General features: G+C 44.2%; 1 protein-coding gene across 3 annotated transcripts in view; it reads left to right on the top strand.

Annotated features, from left to right (window-relative positions):
- Positions 1-27,729, top strand: part of stab1 (stabilin 1) — a 224,961-nt gene that overhangs the window by 106,080 nt on the left and 91,152 nt on the right. For all 3 annotated transcript variants that reach the window (XM_052526150.1, XM_052526149.1, XM_052526151.1), the window contains exons 30-44: positions 805-882; positions 1,132-1,233; positions 1,551-1,655; positions 4,714-4,848; positions 6,998-7,126; positions 10,706-10,759; positions 11,628-11,741; positions 12,632-12,717; positions 12,906-13,015; positions 14,740-14,835; positions 15,396-15,441; positions 15,945-16,021; positions 19,708-19,833; positions 21,385-21,458; positions 25,359-25,430. In XM_052526150.1, coding sequence (XP_052382110.1) covers positions 805-882; positions 1,132-1,233; positions 1,551-1,655; positions 4,714-4,848; positions 6,998-7,126; positions 10,706-10,759; positions 11,628-11,741; positions 12,632-12,717; positions 12,906-13,015; positions 14,740-14,835; positions 15,396-15,441; positions 15,945-16,021; positions 19,708-19,833; positions 21,385-21,458; positions 25,359-25,430 — 1,404 coding nt within the window. The remainder of the gene's footprint in view (positions 1-804; positions 883-1,131; positions 1,234-1,550; positions 1,656-4,713; positions 4,849-6,997; positions 7,127-10,705; positions 10,760-11,627; positions 11,742-12,631; positions 12,718-12,905; positions 13,016-14,739; positions 14,836-15,395; positions 15,442-15,944; positions 16,022-19,707; positions 19,834-21,384; positions 21,459-25,358; positions 25,431-27,729) is intronic.

Genomic DNA, 27,729 nt, shown 5'->3' with positions numbered 1-27,729 from the left:
GATGATCTGACTGTGACTGTCTTCTTTGTGTTTCAGGAAGTTAGGATAGAGAATGCAACCATATTCACCCCTAACATCCTGGTTCTTCTTTCTGTTTCAGGAAGTTAGGATAGAGAATGCAACCATCTTCACCCCCAACATCCTGGTTCTTCTTTGTGTTTCAGGAAGTTAGGATAGAGAATGCAACCATCTTCACCCCCAACATCCTGGTTCTTCTTTGTGTTTCAGGAAGTTAGGATAGAGAATGCAACCATCTTCACCCCCAACATCCTGGTTCTTCTTTGTGTTTCAGGAAGTTAGGATAGAGAATGCAACCATCCTCACCCCCAACATCCTGGTTCTTCTTTGTGTTTCAGGAAGTTAGGATAGAGAATGCAACCATCTTCACCCCCAACATCCTGGTTCTTCTTTGTGTTTCAGGAAGTTAGGATAGAGAATGCAACCATCCTCACCCCCAACATCCTGGTTCTTCTTTGTGTTTCAGGAAGTTAGGATAGAGAATGCAACCATCCTCACCCCCAACATCCTGGTTCTTCTTTGTGTTTCAGGAAGTTAGGATAGAGAATGCAACCATCTTCACCCCCAACATCCTGGTTCTTCTTTGTGTTTCAGGAAGTTAGGATAGAGAATGCAACCATCCTCACCCCCAACATCCTGGTTCTTCTTTGTGTTTCAGGAAGTTAGGATAGAGAATGCAACCATCTTCACCCCCAACATCCTGGTTCTTCTTTGTGTTTCAGGAAGTTAGGATAGAGAATGCAACCATCTTCACCCCCAACATCCTGGTTCTTCTTTGTGTTTCAGGAAGTTAGGATAGAGAATGCAACCATCCTCACCCCCAACATCCCTTCTATCAACGGATACATCCACATCATTAATACGGTAACGTGTAACAGGTCACAGCTTTAGTCTGTGGGTAATGTGTAACAGGTCACAGCTTTAGTCTGTGGGTAATGTGTAACAGGTCACAGCTTTAGTCTGTGGGTAACGTGTAACAGGTCACAGCTTTAGTCTGTGGATATAAATGAACTTCACACAAACTTGCTTTAATTTAATATTCCAAAATCTTTTACACAAGCAAGGGTTGTTAGAGGTTAAATGAATCCTGTGTTGGTGGTTTTGTGTTTTCAGGTTCTGTTCCCCCCCTTGTCAGACATCCCACCAGAACCCCCAGGCCTGATGCAGTTCCTCAACACCACCCCTACCTTCAGTCTCTTTACACAGGCAGCACTGGTACGTTATTTTTGGTAGCTTGGTACATTGTAACGCGAGGCAGCTTGATGTACAAGTACACCCCCTGGACAGGACGCTTGTGCTCTGCTGTCACATGCTATTACCAAGGTAACAATATTTACATGTTTCCTCCGTGTATGTGACATGCGTTTGATTTAGCTTTACAATGGAACCAATGGAACCAATGGAACCAATGGAACTAATGGAACCAATGGAATAGAACACCGTTCCAGTATGTGTCTGTTACGTGTCTGGTATCAGCTCGATCAGAGATATTATTGACTCTGTTTTATGTATTTCCCGTAATCTCCCTCCAGCTCTACAACCTGACAGAGGAGATTGGCGTCTATGATTATACGCTCCTACTTCCACACGACGCCGCCGTCCGAGATTACCTGAGCCAGACCAACTCTACACAACTGGTAGGTAGAGATTACCTGAGCCAGACCAACTCTACACAACTGGTAGGTAGAGATTACCTGAGCCAGACCAACTCTACACAACTGGTAGGTAGAGATTACCTGAGCCAGACCAACTCTACACAACTGGTAGGTGGAGATTACCTGAGCCAGACCAACTCTACATACCTGGTAGGTAGAGATTACCTGAGCCAGACCAACTCTACACAACTGGTAGGTGGAGATTACCTGAGCCAGACCAACTCTACACAACTGGTAGGTGGAGATTACCTGAGCCAGACCAACTCTACACAACTGGTAGGTAGAGATTACCTGAGCCAGACCAACTCTACACAACTGGTAGGTGGAGATTACCTGAGCCAGACCAACTCTACATACCTGGTAGGTAGAGATTACCTGAGCCAGACCAACTCTACACAACTGGTAGGTGGAGATTACCTGAGCCAGACCAACTCTACACAACTGGTAGGTGGAGATTACCTGAGCCAGACCAACTCTACACAACTGGTAGGTAGAGATTACCTGAGCCAGACCAACTCTACACAACTGGTAGGTAGAGATTACCTGAGCCAGACCAACTCTACACAACTGGTAGGTGGAGATTACCTGAGCCAGACCAACTCTACACAACTGGTAGGTGGAGATTACCTGAGCCAGACCAACTCTACACAACTGGTAGGTAGAGATTACCTGAGCCAGAGCAACTCTACACAACTGGTAGGTGGAGATTACCTGAGCCAGACCAACTCTACACAACTGGTAGGTGGAGATTACCTGAGCCAGACCAACTCTACACAACTGGTAGGTGGAGATTACCTGAGCCAGACCAACTCTACACAACTGGTAGGTGGAGATTACCTGAGCCAGACCAACTCTACACAACTGGTAGGTGGAGATTACCTGAGCCAGACCAACTCTACACAACTGGTAGGTAGAGATTACCTGAGCCAGACCAACTCTACACAACTGGTAGGTAGAGATTACCTGAGCCAGACCAACTCTACACAACTGGTAGGTGGAGATTACCTGAGCCAGACCAACTCTACACAACTGGTAGGTGGAGATTACCTGAGCCAGACCAACTCTACACAACTGGTAGGTGGAGATTACCTGAGCCAGACCAACTCTACACAACTGGTAGGTAGAGATTACCTGAGCCAGACCAACTCTACACAACTGGTAGGTAGAGATTACCTGAGCCAGACCAACTCTACACAACTGGTAGGTAGAGATTACCTGTGCCAGACCAACTCTACACAACTGGTAGGTAGAGATTACCTGAGCCAGACCAACTCTACACAACTGGTAGGTAGAGATTACCTGAGCCAGACCAACTCTACACAACTGGTAGGTAGAGATTACCTGAGCCAGACCAACTCTACACAACTGGTAGGTAGAGATTACCTGAGCCAGACCAACTCTACACAACTGGTAGGTGGAGATTACCTGAGCCAGACCAACTCTACACAACTGGTAGGTAGAGATTACCTGAGCCAGACCAACTCTACACAACTGGTAGGTGGAGATTACCTGAGCCAGACCAACTCTACACAACTGGTAGGTAGAGATTACCTGAGCCAGACCAACTCTACACAACTGGTAGGTAGAGATTACCTGAGCCAGACCAACTCTACACAACTGGTAGGTAGAGATTACCTGAGCCAGACCAACTCTACACAACTGGTAGCTAGCGATTACCTGAGTCAGACTAACTCTACATACCTGGTAGGTAGAGATTACCTGAGCCAGACCAACTCTTCACAACTGGTAGGTAGAGATTACCTGAGCCAGACTAACTCTACATACCTGGTAGGTAGAGATTACCTGAGCCAGACTAACTCTACACAACTGGTAGGTAGAGATTACCTGAGCCAGACTAACTCTACATACCTGGTAGGTAGAGATTACCTGAGCCAGACTAACTCTACACAACTGGTAGGTAGAGATTACCTGAGCCAGACTAACTCTACATACCTGGTAGGTAGAGATTACCTGAGCCAGACCAACTCTACACAACTGGTAGGTAGAGATTACCTGAGCCAGACTAACTCTACACAACTGGTAGCTAGAGATTACCTGAGCCAGACTAACTCTACATACCTGGTAGGTAGAGATTACCTGAGCCAGACCAACTCTACACAACTGGTAGGTAGAGATTACCTGAGCCAGACTAACTCTACATACCTGGTAGGTAGAGATTACCTGAGCCAGACTAACTCTACACAACTGGTAGGTAGAGATTACCTGAGCCAGACTAACTCTACATACCTGGTAGGTAGAGATTACCTGAGCCAGACCAACTCTTCATACCTGGTAGGTAGAGATTACCTGAGCCAGACTAACTCTACATAGCTGGTAGGTAGAGATTACCTGAGCCAGACTAACTCTACATAGCTGGTAGGTAGAGATTACCTGAGCCAGACTAACTCTACATAGCTGGTAGGTATATGTTTTTTCAAGATGATTGCCCGAGAATTATCACCCAACCATCGGGTATCTCACTGTACCGTCATATGCCATGTCTTCAAATTAATATATTTAGATGGCTGTCTTTAAATGATCCTTAATAATCTGAACCCGTTCTCTAGATATATTCTAGTGAGGCTGTCGACAAAATTCTAACTAAAAGATGCACCGTACTTGAAGGGATGGCTTAAGATAAATATACTGAAAACCCCATTGAATAAAAACTCCACATGAAAATCTTTTGGCCAGTAAGTAATATATGCCATTTCGCAGACGCTTTTATCCAAAGCGACTTACAGTCATGTGTGCATACATTCTACGTATGGGTGGTCCCGGGAATCGAACCCACTACCCTGGCGTTACAAGCGCCATGCTCTACCAACTGAGCTACAGAACCACGTAAGTGGGAGGGTTTTCAGTGGTTGAATTACATTTATTCAGAGCGCGCAAGGGAATCACGGACCATTACCATTACACACCTGCATAAAGTAAGTCTGAATACCAACTACTGCGAAGTGCTTAGGAAAGTGTGTAATTTCCTGAATCGGAATCGGGCCAATCATACCATAATAACTATGTTGTTACTTGTCAACAGGGTGAAGAAGTATTGAAATACCACGTCATTCTTCATGAACAGCTGTTCCCGAGTCATCTGAGGGATGGGACGGTGAAGGACACATTACTTGGGAGGGCCTACCAGATCATGTTCCACCTGGGCAAGAACAATGAGGTACGCTATTCACCATTTGGCAGTTGTTTGTTTGTTTGATTGATTGATTGATTGATTGATTTATTAGTTAATTGATTTGATTGATTGGTTGCATTTTGAGAAACACTCCCTCTGTGTCCCAATTAAATCTTATTGTTTCATGTATTTATTCAACCTTTATTTTGACAGGGAATCATGCTGAGACCAAGGTCTCTTTATTTAGACAGGGAATCATGCTGAGACCAAGGTCTCTTTATTTAGACAGGGAATCATGCTGAGACCAAGGTCTCTTTATTTAGACAGGGAATCATGCTGAGACCAAGGTCTCTTTATTTAGACAGGGAATCATGCTGAGACCAAGGTCTCTTTATTTAGACAGGGAATCATGCTGAGACCAAGGTCTCTTTATTTAGACAGGGAATCATGCTGAGACCAAGGTCTCTTTATTTAGACAGGGAATCATGCTGAGACCAAGGTCTCTTTATTTAGACAGGGAATCATGCTGAGACCAAGGTCTCTTTATTTAGACAGGGAATCATGCTGAGACCAAGGTCTCTTTATTTAGACAGGGAATCATGCTGAGACCAAGGTCTCTTTTGCAGATGAGCCCTGTAATTACAAAAATATACAAAGCAATACAATATTAAAAGCAGAGATACACAATTACAAGGAAAGAAAACAAATGCGTCCTTCAGTAAAAAGGTCGTCAATCAACCATCCGGATTAAGGTGCAAAAATACTAAAAGGTGATTTATCTAACTCTGTGAAGACCAAAGGAATCTCTAGAGATAGAGCTGTCTGTTTCCATGGCTTAACCAACTAGACTCGTAATTTAACAATTGTATTCGTATTTACAGATGGCATACAAGTTGGTTTTTTAACAACCTGTCTCGGACACACGTTCTGCTAACGGAACCTCCCCCCCCCAACATTCCGCTGAAAAGGCAGCGCGGGAAATTCAAAAATATTTTTTCGAAATATTTCACTTTCACACATTAACAAGTCCAATACACCAAATGAAAGATAAACGTCTTGTTAATCTACCCATCATGTCCGATTTCTTAAATGTTTTACAGCAAAAACACAACATATCTTTATGTTAGATCGCCACCAAATCCAATAAAACACACAGCCATTTTTCCCAGCCAAAGGAGGAGCAGTTAATTGCCGATTTCTGAGGCTGGTAAACTCAAATGAACTTATCCTCTGCAGCAGAGTTAACTCTGGGTCCCATTCCTGTGGCGGTCCTCATGAGAGCCAGGTAACTCTAATGAACTTATCCTCTGCAGCAGAGGTAACTCTGGGTCCCATTCCTGTGGCGGTCCTCATGAGAGACAGTTTTAACAGTTGTAAAGTTTGGTTTTCCCAAATACACTTGAATACATTTCTCGGGTTGACTGACCTTCATGTCTTTTAAGGTAATAATGGACTGTTGTTTCTCGTTGGTTATTTGAGCTGTTCTTGTCATAATATGGACTTGGTATTTTACCAAATAGGGCTATCTTCTGTATACCACCCCTACCTCCCAACATAATTGATAGGCTCAAACGCGTTACGGAAAGAAATTCCACAAATTAACTTTTGACAAGGCACACCTGTTAATTGAAATGCATTCCAGGTGACTACCTCATGAAGCTGGTTGAGAGAATTCCAAGAGTGTGCAAAGCTGTCATCAAGGCAAATGGTGGCTACTTGGAAGAATCTCAAATAAAGTGTTTAACACTATTTTTGGTTACTACATGATTCCATAAGTGTTATTTCATAGTTTTGATGTCGTTCTCCCCCGGGACTCCTTCCACTAAAGGTTATGGGGAACTACTTTGACCAGAGCTCCAGGTTGTCCTGAAATCCTGTTTGGAGGATTCCCGTAATCAGGCGGAACAGTTTAGAATTTTGGGAAAGATCCAGGGATTTTTGCAGCCCTTATTTAGGTTGTTATCTGAATGTGTTTCAGAGCCCTTATTTGGGTTGTTATCTGAATGTGTTTCAGAGCCCTTATTTGGGTTGTTATCTGAATGTGTTTCAGAGCCCTTATTTGGGTTGTTATCTGAATGTGTTTCAGAGCCCTTATTTAGGTTGTTATCTGAATGTGTTTCAGAGCCCTTATTTGGGTTGTTATCTGAATGTGTTTCAGAGCCCTTATTTGGGTTGTTATCTATATGTGTTTCAGACTTTGGCCAATGATGTTCTGCTGGATGGGAGCCACAGTGAGACAAGAAACGGAGTGATCCTGGCCGTTCCCCAAGTCTTACAGGTCCATAAGAACCGATGCATTAAAGACGTGATCCTACGAGTCAGAGTAAGTGTGTGTGCGTGTGTATTTGTCAGAGTACTGATGGACAGAGACAGGAGGGGTGGTGAACTCAGCTGTACTGATGGACAGAGACAGGAGGGGTGGTGAACTAGTAACTCAGCTGTACTGATGGACGGAGACAGGAGGGGTGGTGAACTCAGCTGTACTGATGGACGGAGACAGGAGGGGTGGTGAACTCAGCTGTACTGATGGACAGAGACAGGAGGGGTGGTGAACTAGTAACTCAGCTGTACTGATGGACGGAGACAGGAGGGGTGGTGAACTAGTAACTCAACTGTACTGATGGACAGAGACAGGAGGGGTGGTGAACTAGTAACTCAGCTGTACTGATGGACAGAGACAGGAGGGGTGGTGAACTCAGCTGTACTGATGGACAGAGACAGGAGGGGTGGTGAACTAGTAACTCAGCTGTACTGATGGACGGAGACAGGAGGGGTGGTGAACTAGTAACTCAGCTGTACTGATGGACAGAGACAGGAGGGGATGTGAACTAGTAACTCAGCTGTACTGATGGACAGAGACAGGAGGGGTGGTGAACTCAGCTGTACTGATGGACGGAGACAGGAGGGGTGGTGAACTCAGCTGTACTGATGGACAGAGACAGGAGGGGTGGTGAACTAGTAACTCAGCTGTACTGATGGACAGAGACAGGAGGGGTGGTGAACTAGTAACTCAGCTGTACTGATGGACAGAGACAGGAGGGGTGGTGAACTAGTAACTCAGCTGTACTGATGGACAGAGACAGGAGGGGTGGTGAACTAGTAACTCAGCTGTACTGATGGACAGAGACAGGGGGTGGTGAACTCAGCTGTACTGATGGACAGAGACAGGAGGGGGTGGTGAACTAGTAACTCAGCTGCTGATACTGATGGACAGAGACAGGAGACAGGGGTGGTGAACTAGTAACTCAGCTGTACTGATGGACAGAGACAGGAGGGGTGGTGAACTAGTAACTCAGCTGTACTGATGGACAGAGACAGGAGGGGTGGTGAACTAGTAACTCAGCTGTACTGATGGACAGAGACAGGAGGGGTGGTGAACTCAGCTGTACTGATGGACAGAGACAGGAGGGGTGGTGAACTAGTAACTCAGCTGTACTGATGGACAGAGACAGGAGGGGTGGTGAACTCAGCTGTACTGATGGACGGAGACAGGAGGGGTGGTGAACTAGTAACTCAGCTGTACTGATGGACAGAGACAGGAGGGGTGGTGAACTCAGCTGTACTGATGGACAGAGACAGGAGTGGTGGTGATCTAGTAACTCAGCTGTACTGATGGACAGAGACAGGAGGGGTGGTGAACTAGTAACTCAGCTGTACTGATGGACAGAGACATGAGGGGTGGTGAACTCAGCTGTACTGATGGACAGAGACAGGAGGGGTGGTGAACTAGTAACTCAGCTGTACTGATGGACAGAGACAGGAGGGGTGGTGAACTAGTAACTCAGCTGTACTGATGGACAGAGACAGGAGGGGTGGTGAACTCAGCTGTACTGATGGACAGAGACAGGAGGGGTGGTGAACTAGTAACTCAGCTGTACTGATGGACAGAGACAGGAGGGGTGGTGAACTAGTAACTCAGCTGTACAGATGTAGGTGAACTATTTCATATACAGTGCCTTGCGAAAGTATTCGGCCCCCTTGAACTTTGCGACCTTTTGCCACGTTTCAGGCTTCAAACATAAAGATATAAAATGTATTTTTTGTGAAGAATCAACAACAAGTGGGACACAATCGTGAAGTGGAACAACATTTATTGGATATTTCAAACTTTTTTAACAAATCAAAAACTGAAAAATTGGGCGTGCAAAATTAATCAGCCCCCTTAAGTTAATACTTTGTAGCGCCACCTTTTGCTGCGATTACAGCTGTAAGTCGCTTGGGGTATGTCTCTATCAGTTTTGCACATCGAGAGACTGAAATTTTTTCCCATTCCTCCTTGCAAAACAGCTCGAGCTCAGTGAGGTTGGATGGAGAGCATTTGTGAACAGCAGTTTTCAGTTCTTTCCACAGATTCTCGATTGGATTCAGGTCTGGACGTTGACTTGGCCATTCTAAAACCTGGATATGTTTATTTTTGAACCATTCCATTGTAGATTTTGCTTTATGTTTTGGATCATTGTCTTATTGGAAGACAAATCTCCGTCCCAGTCTCAGGTCTTTTGCAGACTCCATCAGGTTTTCTTCCAGAATGGTCCTGTATTTGGCTCCATCCATCTTCCCATCAATTTTAACCATCATCCCTGTCCCTGCTGAAGAAAAGCAGGCCCAAACCATGATGCTGCCACCACCATGTTTGACAGTGGAGATGGTGTGTTCAGAGTGATGAGCTGTGTTGCTTTTACGCCAAACATAACGTTTTGCATTGTTGCCAAAAAGTTCAATTTTGGTTTCATCTGACCAGAGCACCTTCTTCCACATGTTTGGTGTGTCTCCCAGGTGGCTTGTGGCAAACTTTAAATGACACTTTTTATGGATATCTTTAAGAAATGGCTTTCTTCTTGCCACTCTTCCATAAAGGCCAGATTTGTGCAATATACGACTGATTGTTGTCCTATGGACAGAGTCTCCCACCTCAGCTGTAGATCTCTTCTCCTTGTATGAGCTGAAAGTTTAGAGGGACGGCCAGGTCTTGGTAGATTTGCAGTGGTCTGATACTCCTTCCATTTCAATATTATCGCTTGCACAGTGCTCCTTGGGATGTTTAAAGCTTGGGAAATCTTTTTGTATCCAAATCCAGCTTTAAACTTCTTCACAACAGTATCTCGGACCTGCCTGGTGTGTTCCTTGTTCTTCATGATGCTCTCTGCGCTTTTAACAGACCTCTAAGACTATCACAGTGCATGTGCATTTATACGGAGACTTGATTACACAGGTGGATTGTATTTATCATCATTAGTCATTTAGGTCAACATTGGATCATTCAGAGATCCTCACTGAACTTCTGGAGAGAGTTTGCTGCACTGAAAGTAAAGGGGCTGAATAATTTTGCACGCCCAATTTTTCAGTTTTTGATTTGTTAAAAAAGTTTGAAATATCCAATAAATGTCGTTCCACTTCATGATTGTGTCCCACTTGTTGTTGATTCTTCACAAAAAAATACAGTTTTATATCTTTATGTTTGAAGCCTGAAATGTGGCAAAAGGTCACAAAGTTCAAGGGGGCCAAATACTTTCGCAAGGCACTGTAGAAATGTATCTGTGATCTTACAGAGGAATGTTCTCTCTTTACGTGTGTGCCTGGGTGGGTGGGTGTGCCTGGGTGGGTGGGTGTGTCTGGGTGGGTGGGTGTGCCTGGGTGGGTGGGTGTGTCTGGGTGGGTGGGTGTGCCTGGGTGGGTGGGTGTGGCTGGGTGGGTGGGTGTGCCTGGGTGAGTGTATGTGCCTGCATGCCTGGGTGTGTGTGTGCCTGGGTAGGTGTGTGTGCCTGGGTGGGTGTGTGTGCCTGGGTGGGTGGGTGTGCCTGGGGGGGTGGGTGTGTCTGGGTGAGTGGGTGTGCCTGCATGCCTGGGTGTGTGTGTGCCTGGGGGGGTGGGTGTGTTTCTGTCTAATTGTTCTTTCTCCAAGGGGAGGTGCACAGCCTGTGATGAGAAACCCAGATGTTACCTCAGCTACAAGCCAGTAAGACTCGACACATTATAAACATCAACATACACATTATAAACATCAACATACACATTATAAACATCAACATACACATTATAAACATCAACATACACATTATAAACATCAACATACACATTATAAACATCAACATACACATTATAAACATCAACATACACATTATAAACATCAACATACACATTATAAACATCAACATACACATTATAAACATCAACATACACATTATAAACATCAACATACACATTATAAACATCAACATACACATTATAAACATCAACATACACATTATAAACATCAACATACACATTATAAACATCAACATACACATTATAAACATCAACATACACATTATAAACATCAACATACACATTATAAACATCAACATACACATTATAAACATCAACATACACATTATAAACATCAACATACACATTATAAACATCAACATACACATTATAAACATCAACATACACATTATAAACATCAACATACACATTATAAACATCAACATACACATTATAAACATCAACATACACATTATAAACATCAACATACACATTATAAACATCAACATACACATTATAAACATCAACATACACATTATAAACATCAACATACACATTATAAACATCAACAACAAACATTTTCTATCTCTCTTTTTATCTTTATTCATGTATTTCTATTCACTGCTCCTGCTATTATATATTTAGACCTTATGAAGATCGTTAGAATCATTTGACCTAGTTTAATTATGAATGCATCGTAACCACCAGTCTTAAACATTATTCCAAATGTGCATTTCCCCCATTTTCTCTAGTGTGGAGATACTTTGTGCTTCTGTAAATGATGTTGTCCTGCATTGTAGACCATTAGGGAATACCCTCAGAACATGAGGTCTAACTGCAAGTTCAGGAAGAGGGTGGGATCTCGGAGGAAGTCCGTGGCTGGCTGCATTGTTGACTGTTTGAAGACGACACAGGTGAGATATTATACAGGAGGATTCTCCTGGGTTGTATTATACAGGAGGATTCTCCTGGGTTGTATTATACAGGAGGATTCTCCTGGGTTGTATTATACAGGAGGATTCTCCTGGGTTGTATAATACAGGAGGATTCTCCTGGGTTGTATAATACAGGAGGATTCTCCTGGGTTGTATTATACAGGAGGAGTCTCCTGGGTGGTATTATACAGGAGGATTCTCCTGGGTTATATTATACAGGAGGATTCTCCTGGGTTATATTATACAGGAGGATTCTCCTGGGTTGTATTATACAGGAGGATTCTCCTGGGTTGTATTATACAGGAGGATTCTCCTGGGTTATATTATACAGGAGGATTCTCCTGGGTTGTATTATACAGGAGGATTCTCCTGGGTTATATTATACAGGAGGATTCTCCTGGGTTATATTATACAGGAGGATTCTCCTGGGTTGTATTATACAGGAGGATTCTCCTGGGTTGTATTATACAGGAGGATTCTCCTGGGTTGTATTATACAGGAGGATTCTCCTGGGTTATATTATACAGGAGGATTCTCCTGGGTTGTATTATACAGGAGGATTCTCCTGGGTTGTATTATACAGGAGGATTCTCCAGGGTTATATTATACAGCAGGATTCTCCTGGGTTGTATTATACAGGAGGATTCTCCTGGGTGGTATTATACAGGAGGATTCTCCTGGGTTGTATTATACAGGAGGATTGTATTATTGGTTGATTAATTTTATTGCCATGGGGCTCTGGTCTGAAGTAGTGCACTATATAGGGAATAGGGTGCCATAGGGTTCTGGTCTAAAGTAGTGCACTATATAGGGAATAGGCTGCCACTTGGGGACGCCCCCTCTGACAAGCTCTGTCTCCTGTGTTGCAGGACCACTCGTGCTGCCCGGGATACTTTGGTCACTACTGTTTTAAATGCCCCGGGGAGCGGGACAACTGGTGCTCAGGGAACGGAAGGTACAGTCCACAGAACTAGAATGAGTAGAACAGCCTATCCCCGCTCATGTCAAGAGGCTGAATGGCTGACTGACTGACTGGCCATAATAGGTGGACTATCTGATGGCCATTTTGAATGTGCCCATGAGTTTTCCAGTCATATTGCCATGGTCAGAGGTTTATTCTGTTCATTGTGTTTCTATGTGCAGGTGTAAGGATGGGAACCTTGGGACTGGGGAGTGTCTTTGTAAGGAGGGTTTCCATGGGACAGCTTGTGAGACCTGCGAACCGGGACGCTACGGCAAGGACTGCAACTCAGGTATATTATATATACACGGTATACAGGCCTGATCCTAGCTGACTGGCTGAATGGCTGACTGACTGGCTGACTGACCTACTGACTGGCTGGCTGACTGGCTGGCTGACTGGATGACTGACTGGCTGACTGGCTGGCTGACTGGCTGACTGGATGACTGACCTACTGACTGAATGGCTGACTGGCTGACTGGCTGACTGGCTGACTGGCTGCCTGACTGGCTGAATGGCTGACTGGCTGGCTGACTGGCTGACTGGCTGACTGGCTGACTGGCTGACTGAATGGCTGACTGACTGGCTGACTGGCTGACTGGCTGACTGAATGGCTGGCTGACTGACTGAATGGCTGAATGGCTGACTGGCTGACTGGCTGACTGGCTGACTGGCTGACTGGCTGACTGGCTGACTGGCTGACTGAATGACTGACTGACTGACTGACTGAATGGCTGAATGGCTGACTGGCTGACTGGCTGACTGGCTGACTGGCTGACTGAATGGCTGACTGACTGACTGGCTGACTGAATGGCTGAATGGCTGACTGGCTGACTGGCTGACTGACTGACTGACTGGCTGACTGAATGGCTGAATGGCTGACTGGCTGGCTGACTGGCTGACTGGCTGACTGAATGGCTGAATGGCTGACTGACTGGCTGACTGGCTGACTGGCTGACTGAATGGCTGACTGACTGGACTGGCTGGCTGACTGGCTGGACTGACTGGCTGACTGGCTGACTGGCTGACTGACTGCTGACTGACTGACTGGCTGACTGCTGACTGACTGAATGGCTGACTGGCTGACTGGCTGGCTGACTGGCTGAATGGCTGCCTGGCTGCTGACTGGCTGGCTGACTGGCTGACTGGCTGGCTGAATGGCTGACTGGCTGAATGGCTGGCTGAATGGCTGACTGGCTGAATGGCTGCCTGGCTGCCTGACTGGCTGAATGGCTGACTGGCTGACTGGCTGGCTGAATGGCTGACTGGCTGACTGGGCTGACTGGCTGAATGGCTGACTGACTGGCTGACTGGCTGACTGACTGGCTGAATGGCTGACTGACTGGCTGACTGGCTGACTGACTGGCTGAATGGCTGAATGGCTGACTGACTGGCTGAATGGCTGAATGGCTGAACTGGCTGACTGACTGAATGGCTGACTGACTGAATGGCTGACTGACTGGCTGACTGCTGACTGGCTGACTTGCTGACTGACTGGCTGGCTGACTGGCTGACTGGATGACTGAATGGCTGACCTACTGATTGAATGGCTGACTGGCTGATTGGATGACTGAATGGCTGGCTGACTTGCTGACTGACTGGCTGACTGGCTGACCTACTGACTGAATGGCTGACTGGCTGACTGGATGACTGAATGGCTGACTGGACCTACTGACTGAATGGCTGACTGGCTGACCTACTGACTGAATGGCTGACTGAATGGCTGACTTGCTGACTCGCTGGCTGGCTGACTAACCGGCTGGCTGACTGACTGTCTGACTCTGACTGACTGATTTAATGTTTTAGATAATACAAAACACACACACAACCACAATATATTCACCTGACTTTAGAGGATGGAATCGTATTTGTGTTTAGGTTCTTTACTTTGACTGGTCAGAGTGCAGCTGTGCTAACTATACTAACTATGTTATAACAACTTGTGTTTGATTGGTCAGAATGCAGCTGTGCTAACTATACTAACTATGTTACAACAACTTGTGTTTGATTGGTCAGAATGCAGCTGTGCTCATGGGAAGTGTCTGGATGGAGTGACAGGAAACGGGAGGTGTGTCTGCTACAAAGGCTGGAGAGGAGTCAACTGCTCCAAGGGTATGCACTGTAGTCCTATGTCCCCAATGAAACCCTACTCCCTATGTAGTGCACTACTTTATACCAGAGCCCTATAGAACCCTATTACCTATATAGTGCACTACTTTAAACCAGAGCCCTATGGAACCCTATTCCCTATGTAGTGCACTACTTTATACCAGAGCCCTATAGAACCCTATTCACTCCTCTCCCACCCTAAACCACAGCCCTATGGGCCCTGGTCATAAGTAGTGTACTACATAGGGTGGAATAGGGTTCCATATGTACAGTACTGTGGTTTAAAGTAGTGTAGTACATAGGGAATAGGGTTCCGTTTGGAGTAAGAAACATTCTTCTCTCTCTCTCTCTATCTCTCTCCCTCTCTCTCTCTCTGTCTCTGTCTCTGTCTCTGTCTCTGTCTCTGTCTCTGTCTCTGTCTCTCTCTCTCTCTCTCTCTCTCTCTCTCTCTCTCTCTCTCTCTCTCTGTCTCTGTCTCTGTCTCTGTCTCTGTCTCTCTCTCTCTCTCTCTCTCTCTCTCTCTCTCTCTCTCTCTCTCTCTCTCTCTCTCTCTCTCTGTGTAGAGATCGTGTCTGACGCCTGTGGCGGAATCTGTGATGGAAATGCAAAGTAAGTTCCAAAATGGCACCCTATTCCCTTTATCAATCAATCATATTTATTTTATAAAGCCCTTATTACATCAGAAGTTGTCACAAAGTGCTATACCCCAAAGACCCAGAAGTCAAATCAACACATGTGCAGAAAAAACATCCTAGAAAGGCTGGAACCTTGGAAGAAACTTAGAGATGAACCAGGCTATGAGGGGTGGTCAGATCTCTTCTGGCTGTGCTGGGTGAAGTTTATAAGAGTACATGGGGAGGGGAGAAGAGTCAAGCTAGGTAGTCCTGAGGCATGGTGCTGGGGCTCAGGTCCTCCTGGAAGAGGGGGGGGGGGCATAGAGAAAGAGAGGGAGAGGAGAATTAGATGGAGCATGCCTAAGATCACTCTGGACAACAGATAAGACAGGAGAATTAGAGGTCACGCAATATATAGTGCACTACTTTTGACCAGCAGCTGAGTCATTCAATCAAAAGGTGATTGATGATTGATCTTCAGCTGTGTGTGTGTTTCAGCTGTGCGCTCAAGGAGACAGAGGGCCCTAGATGCCAGTGTGTTGCAGGCTTCACAGGCAACGGAACCGTCTGCACAGGTCTCTAACACTTTACTGTTGTATTTGGTAGAAGGACTATTCAGATTATGGATGTATACAGTGCCTTCCGAAAGTATTCATACCCCTTGATATATTCCACATTTTGTTGTGTTACAGCCTGAATTCAGAAACGATTAAAGGGATTTTTTTATAGAACATAATGACAAAGTGAAAACATGTTTTTAGGAATGTTAGCAAATTTAATGAAAATGAACTACAGAACTGTCTGATTTACATAAGTATTCACACCCCGGAGTCAATAATTTGTAGAAGCACCTTCGGGAGTGATTACAGCTGTGAGTCTTTCTGGGTAAGTCTCTAAGAGCTCTGAGTCTTTCAGGGTAAGTCTCTAAGAGCTGGGAGTCTTTCTGAATTCTTCAAGCTCTGTCAAAAATGTGTTGATTACTGCTAGACAACCATTTTCAGGTCTTGCCATAGATTTTCAACTAGATTTAAGTCAAAACTGTAACTCGGCCACTCAGGAAACTTGGTGAGCAACTCCAGTGTAGATTTGGACTTGTGTTTTGGGTTAATGTCCTGCTGAAAGGCGAATACTCCCGGTGTCTGTTGGAAAGCTGAACTAAGGACGCCTGTATCTTTGTAGTGACTGGGTGTATTGATACACCATCCAAGGTGTAATTAGTAACTTCACTATGCGCAAAGTGATATTCAATTTTTGCTTGTTTGTATTTTTACCCATCTACCAATAGGGGCCCTTCTTTGCAAGGTATGGTAACACCTCCCTTGTCTTTGTGGTTGAATCTGTGTTGGAAATTCACTGCTTGACTGAAAGACCTTACAGATAATTATATATGTGGGTTACAGAGATGAGGTGTCATTCAAAAATTATTTATTGCACACAGAGCGAGTCCATGAAAAATGTATTTTCATGTTTTAATTATTTAACTTTTATTTAACTAGGCAAGTCAGTTAAGAACAAATTCTTATTTACAATGACGGCCTACCAAAAGGCAAATAGGCCTCGTGCGGGGATTATTGCACCCAGAGTGACGTGTAATTTATGTGACTTGTTAAGCATATTTTCACTCCTGAACTTATTTAGGCTTGCCATAACTAAGGTGTTGAACACTTGAATACTCAGCTTAAATGTTTTGTATTCATTGGTAGGAGAAAAAAAAATTTGAAATACATAGTTCCGCTTGATATTATGTGGTATTGAGGCCAGTGACCAAACATCTCAATGTAACCCATGTTAAATTCAGGCTGTAATACAACCACATGTAGTAAAGGGGTGTGAATACTTTCTGTAGGCACTGAATACATACATATATATACAAATATACACACTGAATACATACATATATATACAAATATACACACTGAATACATATATATATACAAATATACACACTGAATACATACATATATATACAAATATACACACGGAATACATACATATATATACAAATATACACACGGAATACATACATATATATACAAATATACACACTGAATACATACATATATATACAAATATACACACTGAATACATACATATATATACAAATATACACACTGAATACATACATATATATATAAATATACACACTGAATACATACATATATATACAAATATACACACTGAATACATACATATATATACAAATATACACACTGAATACATACATATATATACAAATATACACATGATTTTGTCCCAATACTTTTGGTCACCTAAAATGGGAGGACAATTTCTGACTATGTTATTTACTGTATACACTTAAATATTAAATTATTATTAAATATTAGTATAAACTGAGTGTACAAAACATTAAGAACACCTTCCCACTATTGCGTTAGCTGATTGAAGTGTAGATGACTTCAATAAGGGATCATAGCTTTCACCTGGATTCACTTGGTCAGTCTATGTCATGAAAAGAGCAGGCCTTCCTCTGACACCGCCTGGTATAGTGGTCCTGGAAGACTGGAAGCTTGGCCCCAGTCATGCACTGGGCCATAAGCACTACCCTCTGTAACACCTTGCGGTCGGAGGCCGAGCAGTTGCCATACCAGGCGGTGATGCAACCAGTCAGGATGCTCTCGAAGGTACAGCTGTAGATCTTTTTGAGGATCTGAGGACCCATACCAAATCTTTTCAGTCTCTTGAGGTGGAATAGGCATTGCCATGCCCTCATCACAACTGTCTTGGTGTATTTGGACCATTCTAGTTTGTTGGTGATGTGGAAAGGAACCTGAAGCTCTGAACCTGCTCCACTACAGCCCAGGTGATGAGAATGCAGGTGTGCTCTGCCCTCCTTTTCCTGTAGTCCACGATCATGTTGAGGGAGAGGTTGTCTCTGACCTCCTCCCTATAGGCTGTCTCATCATTGTCAGTGTTCAGGCCTACCACCTTTGTGTCGTCGGAAAACTTAATGATGGTGTTGGAGTTGTGCTTGACCATGCAGTCATGGGTGAACAGGGAGTATAGAAGGGGATTGAGCACGCACCCCTGAGGGGCCCCGTGTTGAGGATCAGTGTGGCAGATGTGTTGTAACCTACCCTCATCACCTGGGGGTGGCCCATCAGGAAGTCCAGGATCCAGTTGCAGAGGGAGGTCTTTAGTCCCAGGTTCCTTAGCTTAGTGATGAGCTTTGAGGGCACTCTGGTTTTGAACACCAAGCTGTAGTCAATGAACAGCATTCTCACGTAGATGGGAAAGGGAGTGTGGAATGCAATAGAGATTATATCATCTGTGGATCTGTTGGGACGGTATGTGAATTGGAGTGGGTCTAGGGTTTCTGGGATGATGGTGTTGATGTGAGCCATGACCAGCCTTTCAAGGCACTTCATGGCTACGAATGTGAGTGCTACAGATCAGTAGTCATTTAGCAGGTTACCTTGGTGTTATTGCACCTGTCCAGAAGGACTATGGTGGTCTGCTCGATGCTGGTATTACAGACTCGGTCAGGGACAGGTTGAAAATGTCAGTGAAGACACTTGCCAGTTGGTCAGGGCATGCTCGGAGTACATGTCCTGGTAATCCGTCTGGCCGTGCGGCCTTGTGAATTTTGACCTGTTTAAAGGTCTTGCGCACATCGGCTATGGAGAGCATGATCACACAGTCGTCCGGAACAGCTGGTGCTGTCGTGCATGCTTCAGTGTTGCTTACCTCGAAGCGTACATAGAAGTGATTTAGCTCGTCTGGTATGCTCGTGTCACTGGGCAGGTCGCGGCAGTGCTTCCCTTTGTGGTCTGTAATAGTTTGCAAGCCCTGCAACATCCGACGAGTGTCAAAGCCGGTTTAGTAGGATTCCATTTTAGTCCTGTATTGACGCTTTGCCTGTTTGATGGTTTGCCTGAGGGCATAGTGGGATTTCTTATAAGCTTCCGGATTAGTGTCTCGCTCCTTGAAAGTGGCAGCTCTACCCTTTAGCTCAGTGTGGATGTTGCCTGTAATCCACGGCTTCTGGTTGGGGTATGTACGTACGGTCACTGTGGGGTCAACTGAACTGGACAACTAAACTGGTCAACTAATCTGATAAGCTAAACTGGTAAGCTAAACTGTTAAGCTAAACTGGTAAGCTAGACTGGTAAACTAACTGGTAAGCTAAACTGGTAAACTAAACTGATAAGCTAAACTGGTAAACTAAACTGGTAAACTAAACTGGTAAACTAAACTGGTAAGCTAAACTGGTAAACTAAACTGGTAAACTAATGTTCCGTAGAGGTGAACCTGTGTGCCACTGGGAATGGAGGCTGCGCTCAGATTGCCAACTGCACCAAGACGTTACCTGGGGAGAGGACCTGCACCTGTCCAGAAGGATACACTGGAGACGGGGTGTGGTGTCTAGGTATGGCGTGTGATTGATTGAGTGATTGAATTCATTAGATAATCAACAGTAGTAGTCTGTTCCAGGCGGAGGCAACATAAAACATTATGGAGCCCGAAGTTTAGTCATCAAAATGACAGGTGGGCAAGACTGCCACTTTACACTCAACTCGTTTTAACACAAGTAGAACCAATTAAAATATTTACAACTATGTCAATAGCAGTGTGTCTCAGACCTGGGTTAAAATACTATAATTGATCTGGGCTTAGTTGAACTTGCTTAATGGGCCAAGAGAATGGTCCCAAAACTGCAAACCCTGCCCATCTGGAACTCTAAGCAGGCTAGACCAAAAACAAATTATTTCAAATAGTACATGAACCATGGCTTGGTCCCAAATGGAACTCTACCATCAGCCCTTTAACCATGGCTTGGTCCCAAATGGAACTCTACCATCAGCCCTTTAACCATGGCTTGGTCCCAAATGGAACTCTACCATCAGCCCTTTAACCATGGCTTGGTCCCAAATGGAACTCTACCATCAGCCCTTTAACCATGGCTTGGTCCCAAATGGAACTCTACCATCAGCCCTTTAACCATTGCTTGGTCCCAAATGGAACTCTACCATCAGCCCTTTAACCATGGCTTGGTCCCAAATGGAACTCTACCATCAGCCCTTTAACCATGGCTTGGTCCCAAATGGAACTCTACCATCAGCCCTTTAACCATGGCTTGGTCCCAAATGGAACTCTACCATCAGCCCTTTAACCATGGCTTGGTCCCAAATGGAACTCTACCATCAGCCCTTTAACCATGGCTTGGTCCCAAATGGAACTCTACCATCAGCCCTTTAACCATGGCTTGGTCCCAAATGGAACTCTACCATCAGCCCTTTAACCATGGCTTGGTCCCAAATGGAACTCTACCATCAGCCCTTTAACCATGGCGTGGTCCCAAATGGAACTCTACCATCAGCCCTTTAACCATGGCGTGGTCCCAAATGGAACACTATTCCCCATTGGGCTCTGGTCAAAAGTAGTGCACTTTGTAGGGAACGGGGTGCCATTTGGGATGCATCCCATTACTGACCGCTTCAAAACAGGACCCTGATCAACTACAGAATGGTCACGGTTGTCTGCTCCCACTCTTGAATAAAAAGTCTAATTTCAATGGGAATGGTTATAGGAAGGATGAATAAGTGAAATACAAACTAACAAAACCCTTGCCTCTAGAACATTCGTTTTCAAACTGTGGTCCTGTACTGCAGGTGGTTTGCAATTTTATTTACTTATTTTTTTATCTAGATTTTCTTAATTTTGTAAATATTCGTTTTCTTCTGTTGGGAGTATTAATGGTATTTAAGAATTTATACTTTTGACAATGCAAATTGTTTATAAGAATAATAATAGGCCATAATCTGTTACAATTACTGATAACCTTGACTCTAATTTTAACCGGCAAGATATTTTATGTAAAAAAGAATCTGCGAATTGTGATCCTCGAGCCTTTGACTGTGATTTAGAAAGGAACCAATGATCTAAAAGGGAATGACAATATGATGTTGTGTTTTTGCAGAGATAGACGGTTGTTTGGTGAACAATGGTGGATGTTCCAGTAGCGCAGAGTGCATCAAAATAGGACCGAACTGGGTAAGACTACACTTGTTTGAGTGTCAAATTGTACCCTATTCCCTGTTTAATGCACTACTTTTGACCAGTAGTGGACTATGTATGGAATACGGTGCCATTGGGGTCACAACTGCAATAACCTGCGATACCCTGCAACACTTTCTCAGTGTAATGCACTGGCCTTCTCGCTGTATGAAGTAGAAATACAGGCCAGGTACGTCTGAGTGTTTGTCTTATTATGGAGCCCCATTACTTCCTGCCAAGGCAGCAGCTACTCTTCCTGGGGTTTATTATGGAGCCCCATTACTTCCTGCCAAGGCAGCAGCTACTCCTCCTGGGGTTTATTATGGATCCCCATTAGTTCCTGCCAAGGCAGCAGCTACTCTTCCTGGGGTTTATTATGGATCCCCATTAGTTCCTGCCAAGGCAGCAGCTACTCTTCCTGGGGTTTATTGTGGATCCCCATTACTTCCTGCCAAGGCAGTAGCTTCTCTTCCTGGGGTTTATTATGGATCCCCATTACTTCCTACCAAGGCAGCAGCTACTCTTCCTGGGGTTTATTATGGAGCCCCGTTATTTCCTGTCAAGGCAGCAGCTACTCTTAATGGGGTTTATTATGGATCCCCATTAGTTCCTGCCAAGGCAGCAGCTACTCTTCCTGGGGTTTATTATGGATCCCCATTAGTTCCTGCCAGGGCAGCGGCTACTCTTCCTGGGGTTTATTATGGATCCCCATTGGTTCCTGCCAAGGCAGTAGCTACTCTTCCTGGGGTTTATTATGGATCCCCATTAGTTCCTGCCAAGGCAGCAGATACTCTTCCTGGGGTTTATTGTGGATCCCCATTAGTTCCTGCCAAGGCAGCAGATACTCTTCCTGGGGTTTATTATGGATCCCCATTAGTTCCTGCCAAGGCAGCAGCTACTCTTCTGGGGTTTATTATGGATCCCCTTTAGTTCCTGTCAAGGCAGCAGCTACTCTTCCTGGGGTTTATTATGGATCCCCATTAGTTCCTGCCAAGGCAGCAGCTACTCCTCCTGGGGTTTATTATTGATCCCCATTAGTTCCTGCCAAGGCAGCAGCTACTCTTCCTGGGGTTTATTATGTATCCCCATTAGTTCCTGCCAAGGCAGCAGCTACTCCTCCTGGGGTTTATTATGGATCCCCATTAGTTCCTGCCAAGGCAGCAGCTACTCTTCCTGGGGTTTATTATGGATCCCCATTAGTTCCTGCCAAGGCAGCTACTCTTCCTGGGGTATATTGTGGATCCCCATTAGCTCCTGCCAAGGCAGAAGTTACTCTTCCTGGGGTTTATTATGGATCCCCATTAGTTCCTGCCAAGGCAGTAGCTACTCTTCCTGGGGTTTATTGTGGATCCCCATTAGCTCCTGCCAAGGCAGCAGCTACTCTTCCTGGGGTTTATTATGGATCCCCATTAGTTCCTGCCAAGACAGCAGCTTCTCTTCCTGGGGTTTATTATGGATCCCCATTAGTTCCTGCCAAGGCAGTAGCTACTCTTCCTGGGGTATATTATGGATCCCCATTAGCTCCTGCCAAGGCAGAAGTTACTCTTCCTGGGGTTCATCATGAATCCCCATTAATTGCTGCCAAGGCAATAGCTACTGTTCCTGGGGTTTATTATGGATCCCCATTAGTTCCTGCCAAGGCAGCAGATACTCTTCCTGGGGTTTATTGTGGATCCCCATTAGTTCCTGCCAAGGCAGCAGATACTCTTCCTGGGGTTTATTATGGATCCCCATTAGTTCATGCCAAGGCAGAAGTTACTCTTCCTGGGGTTCATCATGAATCCCCATTAGTTGCTGCCAAGGCAATAGCTACTCTTCCTGGGGTTTATTATGGATCCCCATTAGTTCCTGCCAAGGCAGCAGCTACTCTTCCTGGGGTATATTGTGGATCCCCATTAGTTCCTGCCAAGGCAGCAGATACTCTTCCTGGGGTTTATTATGGATCCCCATTAGTTCCTGCCAAGGCAGCAGCTACTCTTCCTGGGGTTTATTATGGATCCCCATTAGTTCCTGCCAAGGCAGCAGCTACTCTTCTGGGGTTTATTATGGATCCCCTTTAGTTCCTGTCAAGGCAGCAGCTACTCTTCCTGGGGTTTATTATGGATCCCCATTAGTTCCTGCCAAGGCAGCAGCTACTCCTCCTGGGGTTTATTATTGATCCCCATTAGTTCCTGCCAAGGCAGCAGCTACTACGTGTGTCTCCTCACAGTCCGCATTGTTCCACAATTTGTATTTTTATCTGTATTTTATTTTTTATTTTTAAATGTATGCAAAATCACTACTGTAAATTGCTCTGGATAAATGTAAATGTAAAAGTCAATATCTCCTCTACTTTGAGCCAGGCGAGATTGACATACATGTATGTCATTGATGTTAGCTCTCTGTGTACCTTTAAGGGACAGCCGTGCTACTCTGTTCTTGGCCAACTGTAATTTGCCTATGCCCCTCTTTGTGGCACCATGTGACTGGGCAGTAGATTTTTATAACTAACCCAAGATAGACCATAGTCTGTCATTTCCAATGGGAGCAAATTATTAATAGTGGGCAGAACAAGTAAGGAGGCGGGTAGAGCCAAGGAGGAGCTAGTAAGATCCTATTGGCGCATTCTAGAATTTATTTGCATATATCCATTAGGGAACGCCTACTCTGTGAAGTAACTTAATTCCGCTTTGTACTCCTTCTAAACATCGCAATTTGTAGAAACTTTGGCGAAGTGTAAAGTCTACAAAATGCAGTCCACTCTGTTTGTTACAGATTCTAGTTCTGTAAACTGAAAACTGTATGAAGATCAAATGTTGCATTGATGAGAAAATGTGCAGAATGTCGGCCAAAACCGATCTCGCTCCATCTTCTCCCACTGCCGGCCGCTAGGCTTCCTCTCAACACCATATTTAGTAGCGAGTGAAAACGGCAACCGGATGCTTGACATTTATATAACTGGTGAAATATCTGGCTCGTTGTACTATCTGTGGTAGTACAGGTGTGACAAAACTATGGCAAAACACAGGCTTTTACTCATAGCCAGTGGCATATCATTAGTAAATATTGAAAAAGTAAGGGGCCTAGACAGCTGCCCTGGGGAATGCCTGGTAACTCTTTATCCACAATTTAGCAGAGGGTGTAAAGCCATAACATGTGAGTTTTTCCATCAGCAGATTATGCTCGATAAAGGCTCCAATAATCTTCTAATTATCAATCTGTTACAGCCAATCATCAGTCATTTGTATAAGTGCTCTACATGTTGTGTGCTATTCCCTGTAAGGGTGCTGAAAGATAATTTGTTTACTGTGAAATAGAATTGTGTCTGGTCAAACACGTTTGTTTCCAAAAGTTTACTAAGGGTTGGTAGCAGGCTGATTGGTAAAGGGTGCTTTGCTATTCTTGGGTAGTGGAATTACTTTTTCTACCCTCCAGGCCTGAGGGTACACATTTTCCTGTAGGCTTAGATTGAATAGATGGCAAATGGGAGTGGCAATACAGTCCCCTATCATCCTCAGTCATTTTACGTCCAAGTTGCCAGACCCAGGTGGCTTGTCATTGTTGATAGAAAACAATACTTTTCTCGTCTCTTCCACACTCACTTTTCGGAATTCAAAATGACAATGCTTGTCTTTCATAATTTGGTCAGTTATACATGGATGTGTAGGTTCAGAATTTGTTGCTGGCATGTCATGCCTAGTTTTGCTAATCTTGCCATTGAAAAAAATCATCATGAGACATCTGATTTAATGAATGACGGAGCTGAGTTTGCCTTGTTGCCTAAAATGTAATTTAAGATGTGCCAAAGCTTTTTACTATCATTCCTTATATAATGTATCTTTGTTTCATAGTAGTTTCTTCTTCATTTTCTTTAGTTTAGTTACATGAGTAACTAACTAACTGTTCCACCTGTTTCAGGTTGCCTGTAATTGTTTACCTGGCTACTCTGGGAATGGACATTTCTGCTACCCGTTCAACCCCTGTCGGACTGTGAGTACTGGAGCATTGTAGTACTACAAGCTGCATCCCAAATGCCACCCTATTCCCTACACAGTGCACTACCAGGGGCCCATAGGTGAACTATATAGGGAATAGGGTGGCATTTTAATCAGATCAGACTTGGATTACATATATATCCAATGTGTTAAATACGTGACATACTGACCAGTGTGTTAAATACGTGACATACTGGAGGTAATTTACCTTGACCAGTGTGTTAAATACGTGACATACTGGAGGTAATTTACCTTGACCGGTGTGTTAAATACGTGACATACTGGAGGTAATTTACCTTGACCAGTGTGTTAAATACGTGACATACTGACCAGTGTGTTAAATACGTGACATACTGGAGGTAATTTACCTTGACCAGTGTGTTAAATACGTGACATACTGACCAGTGTGTTAAATACGTGACATACTGGAGGTAATTTACCTTGACCGGTGTGTTAAATACGTGACATACTGGAGGTAATTTACCTTGACCAGTGTGTTAAATACGTGACATACTGACCAGTGTGTTAAATACGTGACATACTGGAGGTAATTTACCTTGACCAGTGTGTTAAATACGTGACATACTGGAGGTAATTTACCTTGACCAGTGTGTTAAATACGTGACATACTGACCAGTGTGTTAAATACGTGACATACTGGAGGTAATTTACCTTGACCGGTGTGTTAAATACGTGACATACTGGAGGTAATTTACCTTGACCAGTGTGTTAAATACGTGACATACTGACCAGTGTGTTAAATACGTGACATACTGGAGGTAATTTACCTTGACCAGTGTGTTAAATACGTGACATACTGGAGGTAATTTACCTTGACCGGTGTGTTAAATACGTGACATACTGGAGGTAATTTACCTTGACCGGTGTGTTAAATACGTGACATACTGGAGGTAATTTACCTTGACCGGTGTGTTAAATACGTGACATACTGGAGGTAATTTACCTTGACCAGTGTGTTAAATACGTGACATACTGGAGGTAATTTACCTTGACCAGTGTGTTAAATACGTGACATACTGGAGGTTAAACCCAGGTTTAACCCAGATGTGACCCAGGTCTGACTCAGATCTGACCCAGGTCTGACCCAGGTCTGACCCAGGTTTAACCCAGATGTGACCCAGGTTTGACCCAGGTCTGACCCAGGTTTAACCCAGATGTGACCCAGGTCTGACCCAGGTCTGACCCAGGTTTAACCCAGATGTGACCCAGGTCTGACTCAGATCTGACTCAGATCTGACCCAGGTCTGACCCAGGCACATCCACAGGATCCGATAGTTAGGTACTACAGTATTACTGAGGCTGTCTCAAATGGCACCCTATTCCCTATAGAACCTATAGGCCCTGCTCTAAAGTAGTGCACTATATAGGGAATAAGGTCTAAAGTAGTGCACTATAAAGGGAATAGGGTCTAAAGTAGTGCACTATAAAGGAATAGGGTCTAAAGTAGTGTACTATAAAAAAGGGAATAGGGTCTAAAGTAGTGCACTATAAAGGGAATAGGGTCTAAAGTAGTGCACTATAAAGGGAATAGGGTCTAAAGTAGTTGCACTATAAAGGGAATAGGGTCTAAAGTAGTGCACTATAAAGGGAATAGGGTCTAAAGTAGTGCACTATAAAGGGAATAGGGTCTAAAGTTTAGTGCACTATAAAGGGAATAGGGTCTAAAGTAGTGCACTATATAGGAATAGGGTCTAAAGTAGTGCACTATAAAGGGAATAGGGTCTAAAGTAGTGCACTATAAAGGGAATAGGGTCTAAAGTAGTGCACTATAAAGGAATAGGGTCTAAAGTAGTGCACTATATAGGGAATAGGGTCTAAAGTAGTGCACTATAAAGGAATAGGGTCTAAAGTAGTGCACTATACAGGGAATAGGGTCTAAAGTAGTGCACTATATAGGAATAGGGTCTAAAGTAGTGCACTATAAAGGGAATAGGGTCTAAAGTAGTGCACTATAAAGGAATAGGGTCTAAAGTAGTACTATAAAGGGAATAGGGTCTAAAGTAGTGCACTATAAAGGGAATAGGGTCTAAAGTAGTGCACTATATAGGAATAGGGTCTAAAGTAGTGCACTATAAAGGGAATAGGGTCTAAAGTAGTGCACTATAAAGGAATAGGGTCTAAAGTAGTGCACTATAAAGGAATAGGGTCTAAAGTAGTGCACTATAAAGGAATAGGGGTCTAAAGTAGTGCACTATAAAGGAAGAGGGTCTAAAGTAGTGCACTATAAAGGGAATAGGGTCTAAAGTAGTGCACTATAAAGGGAATAGGGTCTA

Source organism: Oncorhynchus keta, chromosome 10, assembly GCF_023373465.1.
Source record: "Oncorhynchus keta strain PuntledgeMale-10-30-2019 chromosome 10, Oket_V2, whole genome shotgun sequence".
Classification (NCBI taxonomy): domain Eukaryota; kingdom Metazoa; phylum Chordata; class Actinopteri; order Salmoniformes; family Salmonidae; genus Oncorhynchus; species Oncorhynchus keta.
This window is presented reverse-complemented; position numbering and strand designations above follow the sequence as displayed.